Source organism: Hemiscyllium ocellatum, chromosome 25 (genome assembly GCF_020745735.1).
Source record: "Hemiscyllium ocellatum isolate sHemOce1 chromosome 25, sHemOce1.pat.X.cur, whole genome shotgun sequence".
Classification (NCBI taxonomy): Eukaryota; Metazoa; Chordata; class Chondrichthyes; order Orectolobiformes; family Hemiscylliidae; genus Hemiscyllium; species Hemiscyllium ocellatum.
The window spans coordinates 43517547-43539498 of NC_083425.1; the positions used below are offsets into that span (position 1 = coordinate 43517547).

The 21952-nt window shown below is 40.6% G+C and overlaps 1 protein-coding gene across 3 annotated transcripts in view; it reads right to left on the reverse strand.

Moving 5' to 3' along the window:
• The window catches only part of LOC132827851 (dynein axonemal heavy chain 9-like), a 504454-nt gene that overhangs the window by 68893 nt on the left and 413609 nt on the right, over positions 1-21952 (reverse strand). For all 3 annotated transcript variants that reach the window (XM_060844602.1, XM_060844601.1, XM_060844600.1), the window contains 3 exons: positions 18335-18528; positions 14172-14320; positions 12968-13095 (listed from right to left, as the gene is read on the reverse strand). In XM_060844602.1, coding sequence (XP_060700585.1) covers positions 12968-13095; positions 14172-14320; positions 18335-18528 — 471 coding nt within the window. The remainder of the gene's footprint in view (positions 1-12967; positions 13096-14171; positions 14321-18334; positions 18529-21952) is intronic.

Genomic DNA, 21952 nt, shown 5'->3' on the forward strand with positions numbered 1-21952 from the left:
CATATATCTATTTGGGATTATCTTTAGCCTTCGGAAAAAGGGGGATGTTATTTCTTACTGTCAGTATGTCAGTACACCTTTATGAGACACAGTGTGTTAACATATCTCGAAAAGATATGCTTTTGACAGCATCATAGCATCATAGCAAGTGACTAGAAACTGCATCAGCAGAAACAATTAGATCACTTGAAATCCAATTACTAATATGGACATATTTGCCACTAAGTTCAAAAGCAGGTAAACCAATCTCAGGGGGAGAAAAAACCAACAGAACTGCAGATGCTGGAAATCAGAAACAAAAACAGAAATTGCTGGAAAAGCTGAGCCGGTCTGGCAGCATCCACGAAGAGAAATCAGAGTTAACCTTTCCGGTTCAGTGACCCTTCATCAGAACTCAGTTTTTGTAAACCATTCTTAGATTCACCACCCAAAAAGCTGAGCAATTTGTCCCAGAGGTGAGGAAAATTGGAGCATCTCCCACACATTCTCTTTAAGTGCTGATGTGGAAACTCAAACAAAAAACACCTTCTTTGAGAGTTTTGGGGAAAATCAAGAGAGGACTCAGGAGCATTCTGAAAGCTAAGTATAAAATGCTTTGACACCTTCAAAATGTCATTACCAGCTGCTGAATCACAAAGCCTTTGGAATACAATGATTCATCAAATAGATTTTATCCTATAATGGTAAATTAATGTTTACATTAACCACCGTTTCACAAGCATTGTTAAGCATCTAAACAAGCTTGGGAGCTGTTGGAGAATAGAGATTGGTCATTTAATTGGTCTATATTTGCATCCACTTGCTTCATGCAAAGCATCACAGCTCAAAATACATTGCAAACCTGACCCCAGTGTGTACTGAGCCACACTGGTCTGGTGTGCATTTTGAAAGTGCTAGGTTTGGTTTTCCTGGAGTCTGCAGCATACTCTGAACCTACTTCTTCGCTGATTTGGACATGGAGATGAAGTGAACTTCAATACTCTTACAGTCCTATGAATCATTGACATAGGACTTGTACTTTGCTGTAACTGAGAGCTGTGATTGGAGTACTGAGTTCAAATGCCATGTGACAATGAATTTGAGCATCAAAAGAGTCAGTTACTGAAAGGGTCAGAGCGATGGATTTACATTTTAAAAGTCAGCAAGTAGCAACCATTAGCTGGTAGCTACAATAGAGCCTGAATAGATGGATCTAATTGATGTGGACCCCAATGGATTGATGTTTAAAAGATTCAGTGTGACAGGAATGGATGATGCATGACATTGTGAACTGCAAAGTCCTCAAGAAAACTTGGTAAAAATAATGTCTCCATGATCCTTAATTTTGAGCAGTTTCTAAAAGAAAATTAAGAGGAAGAAACCAAATGATCACCAATTTTCTTTTTAGAAAAATGTTAGAAGATGAACAAGAGGAGATTCAAGTGAAGTTTCTTTCCTTAGCAAAACAATGGGAAACAGTTGTTTTTGAGACAGCAGTCTAAATTATCCAATCAGTGCCAGAAAGACCGGTTCTGACAAAAACATGACTCACTTCCTAGAATTTTTCTGGCTAATTTTCCAATGATGTATTCTGCTAAACTCAGTCAGCAAGGGACATCAGTGAATAGGATCCATTCAGCAGTCTTGTCTCCTTTCTTAAGGCATTAGCTGCTGTGCTCGGGCAAGTATTTTTCATGCACTGTTTAGCTGTCCCAGGGCTCTTCAATATGTCAGCAAGAGTAAATGGATAGGTACTTAAGTAGGTGGGCTAGGTGAGGTAAACTAGTCAAGAGATAGGGTGGCAGGTGGATAAAGTGAGAGAGGGTAGTCAGGTCAGGTGAGAGGGGTTGTCAGCTTGAGGTTAGTCAAGTTGGGTCAAATTAGGTCACGGCAAGGAGTTGGAGGGTCAGGGTAGCATAGTCATCTGGAGCTTGATGGTGAAGGAGTAAACAGGAGGTTCAGAAAGGTGAGGGTTAGGGGAGTCTTAGTCTGTAAATAGCTATGCAGGAGTTCGACCAGAACTTTTCAGTCTTATGTTTTCTGGTCAACTAATCAGGGAATTACATTGGAATTGTCCGAGGTCTCACATTCCAACCCAAAATTGGCAGCTTTTTTTGGAGGCTGATGGGGAGCAGGGCAGGTTCAAACTACCCAGGCCATTTCCATTGAATCAGTGCCCTGGGACATCTGAAGGGTTCCAACATTCATGTACCTGGCCTCCGACTATCCAGAGACCCGAAGATCTGGGGCAGTATCCCAACCAGTGGTGAAGTGCTCATTTGTCACAGATGATTAAACAGTATTAGGAAAGATCAAACAACCTTGCCATGTAAAGCCCAAAAGAATTAAACGTACATTATATTATGATATTCTCAAACATTTTAATTGATACACAGGTAATGATAATTCACAAGCATGTCATTTTATTTGGCCCTGGATTAAATTTCAGATTTCTAATCCTTCCGTCACCTTCATAACAAAACCTTATCTTGTGGCTAGCTCAGACCATCAGCTGTTTAAGTTCTCTCCAATACCGCTACCACCTCCAGACTTGGTAAGTTCAGTGCTCTCCAAGTTAGCTTTCCATCCTTCAATCATAAACTTCAGTTCATCTAAAACCCTTACCCCCATATCTTATTCTGCAGTAAATGTCACTTGTCAGTATTCTTGCCATTGACTCAGATTAATTCCCAGTGGCCCATTGTCTCAAATGTAAAACTTTATTTAAATCCAATATCTCACACACCTCACTCTTTCTACAACCTTCACCTGAATTCACCAGAGCTGATTCTAGCCTATGATGCAGTGCCTGTTGTACTTACTATTGACAAAATTCTGCCTTTGGCAGTCTAGGTCCCAGACTGAAATTCATTCCCATAACCCCTTCATTAGACCATAAGTCATAGGAGCAGAAATTTCGCTATTCAGCCCATCAAGTCTGCACCATCATTCAATCATAGCTGATAACTTTCTCAATCTCATTCTCTCACTTTTTCCCCATAACCCTTAGTCCCCTTGACAATTAAGAATCTATCTGTGTTAAATATATTCAATGACCTGGCCTCCTCAGCCTTCTGTGGCAGTGAATTCTATAGATTCCCCACTCTCTGGCTGAAGAAATTTCTCCTTATCTCTGTTCTAAATGGTCTTCCCTTTACTCTAAGTCTGTGCCCTCGGGTCCTAATCTTTTCTGCCAATGCTCAACATCCACTTTGTCCAGGCTATTCAGTATTCTGTAAATATTAATTAGGTCCTCCCTCATCCTTCTAAACTCCATTGAGGATAGACCCAGAGTCTTCCAACATTCTCATATATTCAGTCTTTCATTCCTGGGACCATTCTCGTAAATCTCCTCTGGATCCGCTCCAGGGTCGCTATACTTCATTTCCTCTCTTTGATGCTGTCCTTAACACTGATATCTTTGCCGTAGAGTCTGATACTTTTTAAATCCTTGCTTGTGGACCAACACACAGTTTTTCTGGTGCAATGCTGATTTTTCCAGGCATTTCATTCTACTAAAGATGTTGTATAAATGCAAATTGTGGTTGTTTGTATTATGGAAGATTTGATGCTTTAGTCTGGTCATGCTTCGTTGCATAGAAGAGAAGTCTCAGATGATGTAATCAACAGTCAATGATAGTCCGCTGTCACACTGGATTACAAAATGCCCAGTATCGCCATTTGTTATCATGGTTGATGACGAGTTGAGAGCTGATTTCAAGGAGCAATCACTAAGCTGCTTACCTATTCATAGAATTGTATCATTATTTCTCTAACAACAACCATTAGATTAATATGAGCCTAGGAAAGATACTTTACTGAACCAAATCAAATGGCTGCATGACCAGAAAAATCACAGAAAATTACAGAATATTTTCTGACTAAACACCCATTTTGAACAATACTGGAAGCATAACAGCCAAATGCAAGGCAAAGGAAGCATCTATTACATCTGCAAACAGCAATTTAACCAAAATACCTCCCTTTGAAGTGAGGCATCGTTACCTCAGTGCCCTTTCCTGTCTCATTAAGTAACAAGCTATTACCAGAGAAAATTGTAACAAGAGCTGGAGAATGGTTGAAAACTCCTTATTTTGCGGACAGAATACCATCTCAACAGAAGGGGACCAGCAGTGTTGAATGAGTTGATGAATGGGACTGGGTTTGCTGGAGAAATTTGATTAACATCAATTATCCAAATGGAAGCTTGTTGTTGTTTAATTTATGATAGGAACTGAAGCTAACAAAGCTACAATGTATGAAAGTTAAAGCCATTCATGGATTAAATTACATTGATTGTAAAATAATTGAAGTGATATTTCAGAAAATGAATGTGCAGTGAAGACCTTCAGGTTTTGATACTTTCCACAATATGTCACACACGTCAATTTCACTTGCACATTTGTTCTTTACAAACAGGTTATTGGCACGGCATTTGGAAATAGATTACTAAAGCACTCTAAGAGTAGCTATTAGTAAGAAGTGACATCTTTTGCTTCTTGAGACTGAAGATTTAAGTTTTGATTTTATGACAACCTGCAGTAAGTCATTTTAGAGAGGTTATGCCATATTAAATACTATAAGAAACAGGAGCAGTAGGCCATTTGAACATCCTGCCCCACAAGCCTGTTATGAGTTAGCAAGTTGATGACTGAGATAATAGACAGTAGGTGCAGGAGTAGATCATTTTTGCCCTTCGAGCCTGCACCACCATTCAATATGATCATGGCTGATCATCCTTAATCAATATCCTGTTTCTGCCTTATCTCCTTAACCCTTGATTCCACTATCCTTGAGAGCTCTATCCAACTCTTTCTTAAATGAATCCAGAGACTGGACCTCCACTGCCCTCTGGGGCAGAGCATTCCACACAGCCACCACTCTCTGGGTGAAGAAGTTTCTCCTCATCTCTGTCCTAAATGGTCTACCTCGTATTTTTAAGCTGTGTCCTCTGGTTCGGCACTCACCCATCAGTGGAAACATGTTTCCTGCCTCCAGAGTGTCCAATCCTTTAATAATCTTATATGTCTCAATCATATGCCCTCTCAGTCTTCTAAACTCAAGGGTATACAAGCCCAGTCGCTCCAGAGTTTCAGCATAAGATAATCCCGCCATTCCAGGAATTGACCTCGTGAACCTACGCTGCACTCCCTCAATAGCCAGAATGTCTTTCCTCAAATTTGGAGACCAGAACTGCACACAGTACTCCAGGTGTGGTCTCACCAGGGCCCTGTACAGCTGCAGAAGAACCTCTCTGCTTCTATACTCAATCCCACTTGTTATGAAGGCCAGCATGCTATTAGCCATGATGTAGCCTTAACTCCAATTACTTGACTGTGCCCCCCAGCCTTTGACTTTGTCTAACCCAGCATGAATATATTCAGCCTGTACAGCTTCCTGGGAAGAGGAGAACATTCTGAATACTGCTGGTCCAGCTGAAGAAGAAATTATTCTTCATCTTAGTATTAAACGGGAGACCCCTTATTTTGAAACTGTTCCATCTAGTCCTGGATTCGTCCACAAGGTTAATCATCTTCTCCGCATCCACCCTAAGCAGCCCCTTGAGAATCTTGGATATTTCTGCTCTTGTACTACAATGAGCATAGACACAAGCTTTTTTTTAAAATTCATTCACAGGATGAGGGCGTTGCTGGCTAAGCCAGCATTTATTGCCCATCCCTAATTGCCCAGAGGGCAGTTAAGAGTCAAATATATTGCTGTGAATCTCGAGTCACATGTAGGCCAGATGAGGTAAGTATGGCAGACTCCTTCCCTAAAGGACATTAGTGAACCAGATGGGTTTTTCCAACAATCGACAATGAATTCACAGTCATTATTAGACTCTTGCTTCCAGATTTTACAGAGATCAAATTACACCATTGGCTGTGGCAGGATTTGAGTCTGGGTGCCCAGAACCTTACCTTGATCTCTGGATTACCAGCCTTGTGATAATGCTAAAAGGCCATTGCCTCCCCATTCCATCATAAGATAACATCTTCATCCCATGAATCCCCCATTGTAAACATCCCTCACCTGCTTACAATACAAGTAATTGCCTCTTTAAGTAACATGAGCACACAGTAGTCTCACCTGTCCAGTTGTTGTATGTTCAGTTAATTTCCAATTAGGAGTGCTGCACGTTTCACCGTGTAGCTGAAAGGTGGCAGTCACCTTAATTCAAGATTTGGAGATGCCGGTGTTGGACTGGGGTGTACAAAGTTAAAAATCACACAACACCAGGTTATAGTCCAACAGGTTTAATTGGAAGCACACTAGCTTTCAGAGCAACACTCCTTCATCACCTGATGAAGGAGTGTTTCAGGTGATGAAGGAGTGTTGCTCCGAAGGCTATTGTGCTTCCAATTAAACCTGTTCCACTATAACCTGGTGTTGTGTGATTTTTCACCTTAATTCAAGAGGACCATAGGCTGATTTCTCATTAGAGAGAGATGAGTTTGAGGGTCAGCACACCTCAGGCAAGGGATGTGGGTGGAATTGCAGGGTCTTCATGGTAACCTCAGCTCATTCCAGGAATTGAACATGCACAGTTGACATCATGAACCAGCCATCCAGCCAACTGAACTAATCAAGATTCTGAAAAAAATCATTAATAGATGCAACCACAAAATAGGTGAATATATTGAAATCGAATGCTTGAGCAAGGAAGAAATCAGACACTTGATTCTGTAAGAGATTGAGTAAGAAACCCAGCGGCAGATTTGTGCACAGGAGGCTCCCAGGAGGAAACCCATGCAGTGGAATAAAGTTTGATTAGGATGAGATAAGAAAATGAGACTAAACATGATTCTTCCCCTCAACACCACCTCCCAGTGAAACCGAGGAGAGATGTTGCAAAAGCCCGTGACAATCTCAATAGAAGAGCCGTATTTATCAAGACAGATCATAGACCGAGGGGGCAACAGTGACCATGCTAAATCACACTAACGTCTTGAAGTTACTGCTCATAAAACTTTGTCGTCCTCCACAGATAAACCAGAAGTAGACGTAGGTGACTCAGCCCATCAAGTCTGCTCCACCATTCAGTCAGATCATGGCTGATCTGATAAATGCTCAAATCCACTTTCAATTCTACTCCTCATATCCCTCATTTTCCTTGATTAAAAATCTGTCTATCTCAGCTGTGAATATACTTAAAGACCCAGCCTCAACAGCCCTTCTGGAAAAGAATTCCATAGTTTCACTACCCTCAGAGAAGTCATTCCTCTTCATTTCTGCTTTAAACATGTGACCCTTAATTCTGAGATTGCATCCTCTTGGCCCCAAAAATGCGAACACTATTCCAGCTGTGGTCTGAATAGTGCTTTGCATCGTTTTAGCACAATCTCCCTATTTTTACATGACACTTCTTAAGATTAAAAAAAGGCCAGCATTCCTTTTGCCTTCCCGATTATCTGCTGAACACAGACACAAACTTTTTGTGATTTATGTTCCAGGACTCCCAAATCCCTTTGTTCTGGAGGTCTCTGTAAACTTTCTACATTTAAATAATATTCAGCTCCTCTATTCTTCCTGCCGAACTGCATTATCTTCCATTTCCACTCTCTTAACCTGCCTATATCTCTCTGAAGACTTTTTTTTATCATCCTTTATCACTTGCATTCCCATGTGTTTTTGTGTCACCTGCAAACTTGGCTACAGTACATTCACTTCCCTCAACCATGTCGATCATATATGTTGGAAATAACTGTGGACCCAGCACTGATCTCTGTGTTAGACCACTTGTTACAGGTCGCCATCCTGAAAATATTCTCCTTATTCCAACTTTCTGTCTTCTATTAGTTAGCCAATACCCTATCCACACCAATATACTACCTCCACCAGCATGAACTCTGATCTCATAAAGAGTGCATGTTACATGATCAAATGTCTTCTGAAAGTTTAAGTATATTACATGTATGACTTTCCCTCTATCTATCCTGCTTGTTACCTCCTCAAAGAATTTGAGTAAATTTGATCATGAAACCTTGCTGACTTTGCTTGATCATATAATGTATTTTGAAATACCCTGCTATTACATCCTTTATGATAGACTCCCAACATTTTCCCAGTAACGGACACTAAGTTAACTGATCCGTGGAAACCGGTTGTATGAGTCCTTCCCTTTTCAAATACGTGGTCTGATGACACACAGAATTACGTGCATCACAATCAAGAAGAAATAATTTGGACATTGCATTTGTAATTCTTTTGCGGGCTTGTAGACAGGATGACAAATTCTAAGCAATCAAAGCCCATACATGCAATTTGCTTCTATTCGTGTAAAACAATTACATTCCTCATAAAGCATTTTATGTAACCTTCATTCATAGAAAGGAACAAAATGCAGTGTTAACATCTATCCTATAATAATGAGTTTCAGTAGCTACATATGTTTCATGTGCTCCCATTGCAAGCAAGCCTTAAAATGACTAAAACGTTGTCTTTCATAATACTTAATGATATATACAGAGAATTGGACTTTAGTTACACAAAACAAAATAAACTGTAATTGGTTTAATCTATTGCAGTAAAAATTAACTGAGCTTATTATGGGGAAAAAAAACCCATAAGTTTATCATGAAAAACTGGTTATTGACTTTACATGTTGCTGTACCTATAGCTGAAACAAGAGATCTGAGCTGTAAGGCAGAACACACATGTTGTAGTGACAGCAAGCTGAGCTATATGCACATGGTTCTCCCAAATGGAATCAAAGAAAAAAATCAGGTTTAAATCTAAGCTGCTTGTCATGATAGTGGCAAGATCAGGAGCAAATTTCTCATTTTCTCTTACTCTACATTTATGTCAGTAGGAATACGAGCTGTTGGTTTGTAAAACCTGCAATTCATCCAATTCCATGTGTTTTCTGCCAAGTGAGATAAGGTAAAATTATTCTTGTAACATCGCCAAATATTCTGCATCCTGACATTGTACTAACATAAAGGTACAGTTTTCACAAATGATACAGATCACGAGTGTTACTGCAAAAGAAAAAGCAGACATGTTCTCGAAGCTTGAAGTCTTTCATTCACCAGGGCGGAATGGCAAGAACAATACTATATTCATATGTTCAGTCATTTTCACAAGTCTCTTCTCTAATACACAGCTTAGGGAAGTCATAGAGATCAGTGTTGCATCACGATAACCTTCACGCACCATGATTGCCTGAATGGTGTTCATTCCAAATACAAGCCTAGCAGCTTGCACAGTTGAGTTCATTTTTAACAAAACCACTCATGTCCAAATAGATAGTCTTGCTTTGGATATTTTTAAAGTCCAGTTCTTACATATCTTCTTATTTAGCAAGAGAAAGGAATCTTTGATGGAATGACTCTTAGCATATGTTCCATCATGAGTTGTGATTCTGCGTTTGGACATTACTTACTGAACAATCCAATGTGTGCTAAGACTTACATAAATAACCAATTCAAGATAATCAGCCAGAGTTGCAATCAAACTCACTTGTGTGTGCTAGGTGCTACATATGTAATAACACACAGGCCCTATCCCACATAACCAAGATCAACATGCCCAGGCATTACATCATTTACAAGTATATAAAAGCATGGGGGATAAAACCTCAAGGAGAAAGTGAGATCTGCAGATGCTGGAGATCAGAGCTGAAAATATGTTGCTGGAAAAGCGCAGCAGGTCAGGCAGCATCCAAGGAACAGGAAATTCGATGTTTCGGGCATAAGCCTGATGAAGGGCTTATGCTCGAAACGTCGAATTTCCTGTTCCTGGGATGGTGCCTGACCTGCTGTGTTTTTCCAGCAACACATTTTCAGCAGGGATAAAACCTCAGACAATCAGAGTCTTGCCAATAGATCAACACCATTTTCTCCTGCATTATAAATTTCTGTTTCCTTTGAAACTCCTGTAATCAATCCACATTAAGTGCAAGACTAAATGTTTTAACAGGTTGTCTCTTCCTTCAGCAACACTCAAATCTGTGCTAGCACATACCTATTTGTATAGATCTGTTTCTGTTGAGTACAACATTACTTACATCAAATATCATGTTGTAAGTTTGCTCACTGAGCTGGTACTTGAGAATGTGGTGCTGGAAGAGCATAGCAAGTCAGGCAGCATCTGAGGAGCAGGAGAGTCGACGTTTCAGGCATAAGCTCTTCATCATTATGCCTGAAACAGCGATTCTCCTGCTCCTCAGATGCTGCCTGACCTGCTGTGCTTTTCCGCACCACGCTCTCAAGTACCAGCTCAGTGAGCAAATTTACAACATGATATTTGATAGCTTCTGATCTCCAGCATCTGCAGTCCTCACTTTTTCCTTGCTGAACTGGGAGGTTGGCTCTCAGACGTTTTGTTGTCACTCCAGGTAACATCATCAGGGATCTTCCACTCAAGGACTGGTATTCTGCCCTGGTTTCTATTTATGTGTCTTAGTCTCTTCAGGTGGGTGATATCATTTCTGGTTCCTTCTCTCAGAGGTTGGTAAGTAGGGACCAAATTGATGTGTTTATTGATGGAGTTCTGGTTTGAATGCCAGGCCTTTAGGAATTCCTGTGCGTGTCTTTGTTTAGCCTTTCCAAGGATGGATGTATTGTCCCAGTTGAAGCGATCGTCTGATTAGATTAGATTAGATTACTTACAGTGTGGAAACAGGCCCTTCGACCCAACAAGTCCACACCGACCCGCCGAAGCGCAACCCACCCATACCCCTACATTTACCCCTTACCTAACACCACGGGCAATTTAGCATGGCCAATTCACCTGACCCGCACATCTTTGGACTGTGAGAGGAAACCAGAGCACCCGGAGGAAACCCACGCAGACACGGGGACAACGTGCAAACTCCACACAGTCAGTCGCCTGAGTCGGGAATTGAACCCGGGTCTCAGGCGCTGTGAGGCAGCAGTGCTAACCACTGTGCCACCGTGCCACCCTTCTTCATTTGTGTGTAAGGATACTAATGATAGCTGGTCACGTCTTTTAGTGGTTAGTTGGTGTTAGAGTCATAGAGATGTACAGCATGGAAACAGACCCTTTGGTCCAAACTGTCCATGTCGACCAGATATCCCAACCTAATCTAGTCCCACCTGCCAGCGCCCGGCCCATATCCCTGCAAACCCTTCCTATTCATATACCCAACCAAATGCCTCTTAAATGTTGCAATTGTACCAGCCTCCACCACTTCCTCTGGCAGCTCATTCCATACACATACCACCCTCTGCGTGAAAAAGTTGCTCCTTAGGTCTCTTTTATATCTTTCCCCTCTCATCCTAAACCAATGCCCTCTAGTTCTGGATTCCCTGACCCCAGGGAAAAGACTTTGTCTATTTATCCTATCCATGCCCCTCATAATTTTGTAAACCTCTATAAGGTCACCCCTCAACCTCTGACACTCCAGGGAAACATCCCCAGCCTGTTGAACCTCTCCCATTAGCTCAAATCCTCCAACCCTTGCAACGTCCTTGTAAATCTTTTCTGAACCCTTTCAAGTTTGACAACATCTTTCCGATAGGAAGGAGACCAGAATTGCATGCAATATTCCAAAGTGTCCTAACCAACGTCCTGTAACATGACCTCCCAACTCCTGTACTCAATACTCTGACCAATAAAGGAAAGCATACCAAACGCCTTCTTCAGTATCCAATCTACCTGCAACTCCACTTTCAAGGAGCTATGAACCTGCACTCCAAGATCTCTTTGTTCAGCAACACTCCCTGGGACCTTACCATTAAGTCTATAAATCCTGCTAAGATTTGCTTTCCCAAAATGCCGCACCTCGCATTTATCTGAATTAAAATTTATCTGCCATGTCTTGGTCCATTGGCCCATCTGATCAAGATCCTGTTGCAATCAGAGGTAACCCTCTTCGCTGTCCACTACACCTCCAATTTTGGTGTCATTTGCAAACTTACTAACTGTACCTCTTACTGCTTGCATTCAAATCATGTTTATGTATCCTGGTGACTAGTTTTCTGCCTGTCTGTCCGATGTGTTTTTGTTGCAATCTTTGCAGGGTATTTTGTATATGACATTCAATTTGCTGGTTGTTGCAAGAAATGATTAATGATACTACAACCAACTCCACAATTACGAACCAAAAATTTCATGCCAATAAACTTTGTACACTAAAGCGACTGACTGGAAATGGACAAAAATGTGAGAATGAGCCATCAGCAAGATGAACCTAAAGGACCGTATACCAATAACCAGCTAATTGAATGTCATATACAAAATACCCTGCAAGGACTGTAACAAACACTACATCCAGCAGCTGGGCTGAAAACTAGCCACCAGGATACATGAGCACCAACTAGTCACCAAAGGACATAACCAGCTGCCACTAGTATCCTTGCACACAGACGTTTAGGACACCATTTCGACTGGGACAACACATCCATCCTCGGACAGGCTAAGCAGAGACACGCACAAGAATTCCTAGAAGCCTGGCATTCAAACTGGAATTCCATCAAAAAAACACATCGATTTGGACCCCATTTACCAACCTCTGAGAAAAAGAACCAGAAATTATATCACTCATCTTCACAGACCAAGATACGTAAATAGTGAGTGAGACAGAACACCAGTGCTTCACCAGAGGCTCACTGATGATGTTACCTAGCATAGTGACGAAATGTCTGAGAACAAACCTATCAGCTCAGTGAGCAAACTTACAACCGGAACCACAATCTAAACTACAAATCTTCTCAAAAATCGCAAATCTCAAGTATCACAAATTAAGCTGGAAACATTAATAACAATGAAAGCAGAGGAGTGGATTGAATCTTTCTGTTTTGACACATAGTTCTGAATAATATGTGCAGCAATTCAAATTAAATGGATACCATCCATATTTAGGTATGACATAAGTGTATCCTCCAATTAAGTACAGAAACAATCAAAAGAATGGCACCTTCAATTGCAATGACTTGCCTCCCCCATATTTCAGCCTATAGAATCAAACCCATATGATCAGTTCTTGGCAATACATTCAAACAGTTGTAAGGATGTTACACACCTGTAAAATAACCCAGTGACCTTCTTTGGCTGCCAGGTCGAGAGCTTGTTCAGCTACCACCTCCTGTCCTTGGCCAAGTGAGACATTGTGGAAGTTTTTATTATCGAATGTCCAACCCAGCTTTTTACCTATGGTTGTAGAACAGCTGTTAATTTATAAGAGTATAGAATACACCATCTTTTGTTGGTACGATCTATTTCTCTTTGACAAAAAAAATGTTGAGACAGCATTTATAGTGAAAACAGTATTAAATACAATATATTGGGTTTTCAAACCTTTTAATATGAAACCATGTGCATAAAAACAGAACCAATATATTTTATTCAATTTTGAATCAACTTTTGTTTATATTGGATATACTGTGTTGACAAGCAATTTAATCTCCAACCTACCATTAGCCAAATCATACACTGATAAAGTCAATTTCAGAGAAATAAGTTGATATTTTGAAATTCATTGCTTCCTCTGTTAAACCAGGAACATATTCTCAAGTCAGTGTTCTTGTTCTTTTACCCAAAATAACACAACCCATCAAGTGGGAATATTGATCGATATGCAACTCTAATGTTGGGTTGTTCACTCTTTAAGTCGTGCTTTTCTTGAATGCTTTTTGATGTCAAAGTATAGCAAAGCAACTCTTTAATTAAAATAATAATACTGGCATCAGCCTCCTCAATAAGTAATATTGGGTAAAAGTTGAGGTGAAGTTAGAGCACAGCACTCTTAATCAGTCCACCATCAACAACAGTTTGCACATTTACTTGGGAAATGTGGAGCATAATCCTTCTGGAGGCAGCCACCAATGTGCAGACCTATTTGGATTGTTTTGGCAGCAATTGACATAGCATCAGTGAATAATGATCTTTACCAAGGCTAAAGTAAAATTTATATCTGATTTATGAATTGGCCCCTTGTAAGTCAGAACCAAAGTGATGATTTGACAAAATACCTGACCCTTCAATATGCAGCATTAATTTGAGAAAATATGGTCTGTAATATTTTCAGATGCTTCCAATTTGACATTTACTGATTACAAATGAGCAAGATGGTGCTTAATCTTTGGTTTATATATTTGGTCCCTCAACTTTGATATTAAATTCAGTTGCTCAATATTACAAATACTGTCTGAAAGATTCATTTTGCCAATAATGAACATTTGGTTCCATTCAGGAATCAGCAATAAAAAAAACATGTGAAATATTACCATGTCTTTCTACATCCTTGAGTGGATCGACACCAGGAGAAAGGATAAAAAACATTGGTATGGCAGGACCAGACTCTTCGAAGGATGTTGAAAAATCCAATGACCTTCCTCCAACATACTTGGTGCCCAACTTTTCTTCAACAAAATCTCTGAGAGAAGGAAGACAGTTTTTGTTTTAATTGCATTACTATACTAACTGATTGCATTATATCTCAGGATTCAAATGCAGATTAACACACCACTAAAATTGTTAATCGCTATGTATCAAGGGAGCTACTCTGAATAGATTCTTCAGGGGTGACAGGATGAACCTGATGGTGCACTGCACATCCATCTGACTGTCAACTCAAGGATGATTAGAGTGTGCTATGTACAGCACAAATTTACCACAATTCTTCGAAGGCCACCTTCGTGTACAGCAATCAGATCAGAAATAGAACAATAATGATTTGAAACCGACAGACAATGCAACACATCACTAACTAAAAGACAGTCATTGTTATTTGTATGTTATGTTAAGATACACCAATGAGTGATCTTGTTTAATTAAGTACTTGGAGCCCTTATAAAGACAAACTGCTGAGTTAATAGGTAAGAGGCAAACAAATCTTATCCTGCATCCTGTTAATTAACTGATTATGAAGAAACATATTCATAAAAGTATCAGAGTCTAACTTCAAACTTCACCATCTGACTTTGGATTGATACATGGTACAGTACAATTTTGCTTTCCCTCATCTGGCTACTGCTAATTATCATGAGAATATGCAATTTCCTTGTTCAAATCTGCTGGCAATTTGTGAAGAAGAGAAGCAGAAGAAAGCAGCAATTGACCACTGCCTCCTACTTCCCCATATCTGATACGCTCTACAATTTAATTCACCAGAGTTCTCCTTTGAGGTAATGGTTTAATATCTACCATCTGCCAGTGTTCTACCTCACGTTTATGGAAAATACATCCAAAATGTAAGAATTATCGCTGACTATCGTGACATGTAATATACATGCCAGGTTTCAATGCAGAATGACAGAACTGTGCATTAAAAAATTACTTGCTTATTGGTGTTTATATATAGTGCCTCACAACCTCCAGTGTGTTGGGGGACAGGCAACTGGAATTGTGACCTCCAAGACAGCAATGGTGGCTGTGTATCAGATACTCAGATACTACACTCCTGAGATACCTAGAAATTTACATAAAATGCATGACCTAACCCAGTCAGTGCAGAGTCCAATCCTTGACCCCAACATAACTTGCAGACTGGCAAGTGCCTTAATCCTTTTCTTGTGGTTGTATCCTTGTTGCTTGAACAGCTCACTCAACTCAACAAGTCTCATATCAAGCAGCACTAAATGTGAAGTGTTAAAATGGGGTCACCGTAAAAAGAAACTTTTCCAAGCACTGTGGTAGGGTGATTGACCTTATTTATAACTCTTAAAGAAGTGAGCAAAAGTGGGTTGTAATGGATTCTTTCCTGCAGGGGAATCTTTGAAAACAATACAACACATTGTGAAGGAGAGTTATTTTCAGAGGAAATGTGCATATTGAGCATGTAAATTGAGAAACATGGCCACGTTTTTTGAGCTTACTCCTCTTTGACTGATTCCTCTCTGACATTGAACACCTTTCTCACACCCTCCTACTTGCAATGGAGGGGGGGTGGGTCGTGGTGGGGTGGGGGGAGATTTTGGGCAGGTGCCAATTCTCTTTTTTATTTATTCATTCACGGGCTGAGGCATTGCTGTTTGGGCAAGCATTTATTACCCACGGTCATTAATGTCACGAAAGGGTTTCAGTGAATCAAATTGAGTCTGGAGTCACATGTAGGCCAGACCAATTAAGGATGGCAGTTTCCTTCCCTAAAGGATGTAAGTGAGGCAGATGATTTTGTTGCGACAATGATTACATGGTCATCATTGGTCACTTAATTCCAGATTTTTATTGCATTCAGATTCCATCATCTGCCATGGTGGGATTTAACTCCAGGTCCCCAGAACATTACCAGGGTCTCTAAGCCCAACAATAACATCACCAGACTGTCACCTCCCCAATAATGTACTGTTGGAGGTGGAAGCCCTACCTGTGTCTGCAACTTTGTCCATGTTTACGGGACTCTCTGCACTTCCAAAGATCAAAGGACTATTTTGTTCATAAGGCTCCTTTGAACTCTTTTTTAAATGACCTTCCTTTTAAGCTTTTCCTAGCTTTTAAATTATTTAAAATAATTTAACCTGAAAATTTAGTATAAAACTCTTAAGAATAGGAAAATACATGTCTTTTTTAAAGACTAGGTCAAGTTTATACCAAAACTACACCCAAAGTGTGCAATTCTGGCTTTAATGAAGGTAGGTACATGGTGGGGAGGTCAGGACTGAAATCTTTTTCCATACAAGGCACTTTGGGAAAATGTGCACTAAAGAAAGTTGAAAACAGTTGATCAGAGCAGTAGATGTGATCTATATGGACTTCAGTAAGGCATTCGACACGGTTCCCCATGGGAGATTGATTAGCAAGGTAAGATCTCATGGAATACAGGGAGAACGAGCCATTTGGATACAGAATTGGCTCAAAAGACGACAGAGGGTAGTGGTGGAGAGTTGTTTTTCAGACTGGAGGCCTGTGACCAGTGGACTGCCACAAGGATTGGTGCTGGGTCCTCTACTTTTTGTCATTTACATAAATGATTTGGATGTGAGCGTAAGAGGTACAGTTAGTAAGTTTGCAAATGACACCAAAATTGGAGGCTTAGTGGACAGCGAAGAGGGTTACCTCAGATTGCAACAGGATCTTGATCAGATGGGCCAATGGACAGAGAAGTGGCAGATAAATTTTAATTCAGATAAATGCGAGGTGCTGCATTTTGGGAAAGCAAATCTTAGCAGGATTTATACACTTAATGGTAAGGCCCTAGGGAGTGCAGGTTCATAGCTCCTTGAAAGTGGAGTCGCAGGTAGATAGCATAGTGAAGAAGGCATTTGGTACGCTTTCTTATATTGGTTAGAGCATTGAATACAGGAGTTGGGAGGTCATGTTGCAGCTGTACAAGACGTTGGTTAGGCCACTGTTGGAATATTGCGTGCAATTCTGGTCTCCTTCCTATCGGAAAGATGTTGTGAAACTTGAAAGGGATCAGAAATGATTTACAAGGATGTTGCCAGGGTTGGAGGATTTGAGCTATAGAGAGAGGCTGAACAGACTGGGGCTGTTTTCCCTGGAGCATCAGAGGCTGAGGGATGACCTTATAGAGGTTTACAAAATTATAAGAGGCATGGATAGGATAAATAGACAAAGTCTTTTCCCTGGGGCCGGGGAGTCCAGAACTGGAGGGCATAGATTTAGGGTGAGAGGGGAAAGATATAAAAGAGACCTATGGGGCAACTTTTTCACGCAGAGGGTGGCACGGGTATAGAATGAGCTGCCAGAGGAAGTGGTGGAGGCTGATACAATTGCAACATTTAAAAGGCATTTGGATGGGTATATGGATAAGAATGGTTTAGAGGGATATGGGTTGGATGCTGGCAAGTGGGACTAAGTTGGGTTGGGATATCTGGTCGGCATGGACGAGTTGGACCGAAGGGTCTGTTACCGTGTTGCACATCTCTATGATTCTATAAAAGGGAATTTCCAGCACTGCTTGAGGGCCAAAAGGTGCAGCAAATTTGCAGGTTTCTATCTCTCTGATTGGATCATTGATCATATTCCTTTCTACCCACAAGATGTTCCCATTTTCCCTCACCCCAATATACAGCTGCATCTCCCCTCTTCCACCTCCTGCAAACGTTCTGACCCAGACTGTAGCTTGCTGTCTTGTCTTGACCCATCCAATAGCTGGACCAGCTCTCAATCTGACTGCTTCAGCTGTGAAACTCAGGCTGTGAAACAAAATTTGGCAGGACCTCCAAGAACCTCATATTCCAAGTTTCTAGATCACTAAACCGCTCCCTGCACTCCCTTTTGCCTCTTCCAAGGAGATGAACAGAGAATACAAGAGGATAGTTAATATAGGATGAAACTGGATTGAACTGAACAGGAAAGGGTTTGCTTTCGAGAGTTTTATAATAAACAATATAACTATAACTCTGCTGGCATCAGATGAAGAGCAAAGAATGTGGTGTTTGTAACATGAGCCCTCATGAAGAAAAATAATAAATGTTGTTTTTACCGGACTGCATAGGTCATTCGATCAGGGCGCAATGCCCTCATCATACACAGTTGCTGTAAAGTTGTTTTGTTCTTCCATTCTTGTGGAAACTTCTCTTTTTCTGGACATTCAGACTCGACAAACTTCTTCCATCGCTTGGCAGAGCCTTCAATATCACGGTCAAGGTTTCGAAACTCATCCATAGTTGACAATGCCTAATATAGAGAAAGACAATAGTTATTTTTAGTTATAGTTATTAATGTTTCTCACAATTACATTCATCTCAGTGTCTGAATTTGCCATCCAACATATTATTCCACATCCCCAATTGCCCAGAGGGAAGTTAAGAGTCAACCACGTCGCAGTCACATGTCGGCCAGACCAGTGAAGGGTGGCAGTTCCTTCACATCACTGAACCAGATGGGTTTTTCCAACAATCAGCAATGGATTCTTGGTCATCATCATGCTCTTCATTTTTTTTTAATTGAATTCAAATTCTACCATCTGCCGTTGTCAGATTCAAACCCTGGTCTTCAAAACATTGCTGGTCTTTTTTTGGATTAACAGTCCATTAGGACATCGCCTCTCCTTGATGCCACGAAAATCAAAGTGCAATGGCTATCCCTCAGGTGTCCTCCTGCCTACAATATATAAGCTTATTACTCACTTTCACATTGAGAAACTGGCATCCAGCATCATTGTAATAAACAATTACAGTATTATTTCTGCTGAAATATCTGCAGTGGGTCTAACCATCCATGAGACATAACTTGGAAAGAAATTGTTTACATGTTGATTTGAAAGCAAAGCTGGAGATAATGTGTATTATGAATAACTGCTGTGTACTAAACCTCACAATGGAAATGTCACTCAAACGCTGTAGTGAAACAAAAGGTTATTCTCATTGCTTCTTTTTATAATGTCTTCTCTGCCAGTGTTTTTTCCTCTGCACCTTGCTTCTAAAACCATGGACTGATTGTCAAATGCATACCTTGAGTGCTCCTTGTTGTCAGGTATTTTGAGTGAACAGTCATTCTACATACTGGAATCTGAATAGCATTTCCCAGCAGTTCATTTGAACATCATTGACTGAACTGGATATCCACATCCAAGTTTACAGTGTCAAAGGGAGCAATGCAGAACACATGGGAGTATCAGCTCTTCATTTCAGAGTCAAAGAGGATGCCCTTTCGTCCATTAACTCTGTGATAACCTAGTGACACGAATCCCACTTCCTAGCACTTGGCCTTGAATGTTCTGAGTTTTCAAGTGCTCATGCAAGCCCTTTTTTTAAGAAATGTATTGAGGTTTCGTGTCTCAATGACCCTCCCAGGCACTGCATTCCAGATGTCCACCACGCTCTGGGTGTAAAACCTCATTCCAAAAACCTGCTGCCAATTGTCATTATTGAACTTTCAATGAAGCGGAACAGCTGCTTTCTATCCACCCTGACCTCATCATTTTATGCAATTCAATCAAAACCCTCCCCTGCCCCTACAAACTTGCCTGCTCCAAGGAAAATAATCTGAGCTTATTCAGCCTCCATTTCATATTGTCCAGCCCAGGCAACATCTTAATGAACATCTTCTGTAACCTCTCCCATACAATTACACCCTTTCTCCAGTGAGGTGACCAGTACTCCAGATGTGGCTTAACAAAGTTTTGTTCAGTTCTAACATAACCTCCCTGCTCTTATAATCTACACTACAACTGATAAAGCAAGTATCCCATATGCCTTCACTACACTAATAACCTGTCCTGACCTTCAGGGACTTTTCAATAAGCACAAGATCCCTCTGTTCCTCTGAGCTTCTCAATGCCCTTGAATGCTCCTTTGTCTTGTTACTTCTTTCAAAGTGCATCACCTCACACTTTTCATGGGGAAATTCAAACTGCTATTGATCTGCCCATCTGACCAACCCATTTATATCTTTCTGTAAACTGAGACTTTCTTCCACACTTATTAACCACCTGGCTAATCTTTGTGTCATTCATAAACTTACTAATCATTCTCCCCAACATTATCATCTGCATTGTTTATAATACAACAAACAATAAGGGATCCAGCACTGATCCCTGTGGTATATCTCCGGATACTGGCTTCCAGTTAATGAATCAGCCTTTTCTCACCATTCTGTCTCCTACCATTCAGCCAATTCTGTATCCATCTTGCCAAGTCACCCTGGATCCCATATGCTTTTATCCTCTTCAGTCTTCCACGTAGGATCTTGTCAAAGGCTTTCCTGAAGTCCATGTAAATAACATCAGCTGCACTAACGTCATCTACGCACCTACTCACCTCCTTGAGAAATGCAAACAAATTTGTTGGGCTTGACCTCTCTTTCACAAAGTCATCCTGATTTATCCTTGATCAAACATTACCTCTTCAAATGGAGACTAATTCTCTCCTTCAGCATTTTCTCCAACAGTTTACGAAAAGAAAATTCTCAATGCTGTCACCATCTTTGATATGACATAGCTATAGTACCTGTAATATGTGGGAAGGTTCACTGTCACCAGTCTTTGTTCGTGGTATTAATCTATATTTCTCATACCAAATGGGGAAGGATGTCCACACATCGTCTTTGACAGAAGAGAGGCTCAATCTCGTGAAAGAGCAAACACTTATTACATAGCACGTACTGCCAAGTCACATCACAGCTGAGACAAATGATCCCTTGTGAGACATCAGGTACAACTTAAAGGTAAGCTCGCATTACTGTTACTGTAGCATTTCAGTACACCCATGGCTACATTGGATCAAAAACACAAAATGCTAGAGAACTTGCTAGCATCTGTGGAGTAAGATACATAGTTAACCTTTCAAGTTCAATGACACACTTTCTGAATAGAGTACACAGAACACCACTGCCCTTCTCCCAAGAAGTCTTGTATATTCTTAAGATGAAGCTTATGTTGTGATGTTGGTTAACCCTTTCAGATACTGTCTAATTTAATACTTCTGATCTGTTTTTCCCTAGTAGGGAATTGCTGAGGCTAAATACATCACCCTTGAGTCACCCAGATCAATTAATTCGTACTTATGCTGTATCAAGACTGGGTTTCTTCTTGTTCCAGGACTCAACTAATCACCATTGCAATCAGTTGAGCTACTGGACCTGAGCTAGCCTGCTTTAGTTAAGTCACGTTAGCTGGCTATTGGCATCACATACAGATGGAAATATCAATCTTCAGAATGGATGTAAGTTGGCACTCCATGTTCTGATGAAGATAAACTGTTGGTCATTAAATAGGTGGGAAGCCTCACCAAAGGCGTAGTTTCAGTTCTGACAAAATATATCACCTCCATAAAGGCAAAACATTGTGCACACTGGAACAGACAGAGAAAATGCTGGAGAAACTCAGCAGTCTGACAGTGTCTGTGGAGGGAAGAGGAGTTAATGTTTTGAGACTGGGATGACTCTTCAGAAGAGAACTGACTTCTGAAGAGGAGTCATAACAGACTCAAAAGATTAATTCTCTCCACACGTGATGCCAGACCTGATGAGTTTCTCCAGCATTTTGTATGTTTATCGCACGTGTATGTTGGCTTCATGTAACTATCAGCCATTATCATCACAGTAACACACCTGGGCAGAGAAGGTTTTTATTTTAAATATTTTTGAGAAAAGTTAAGTA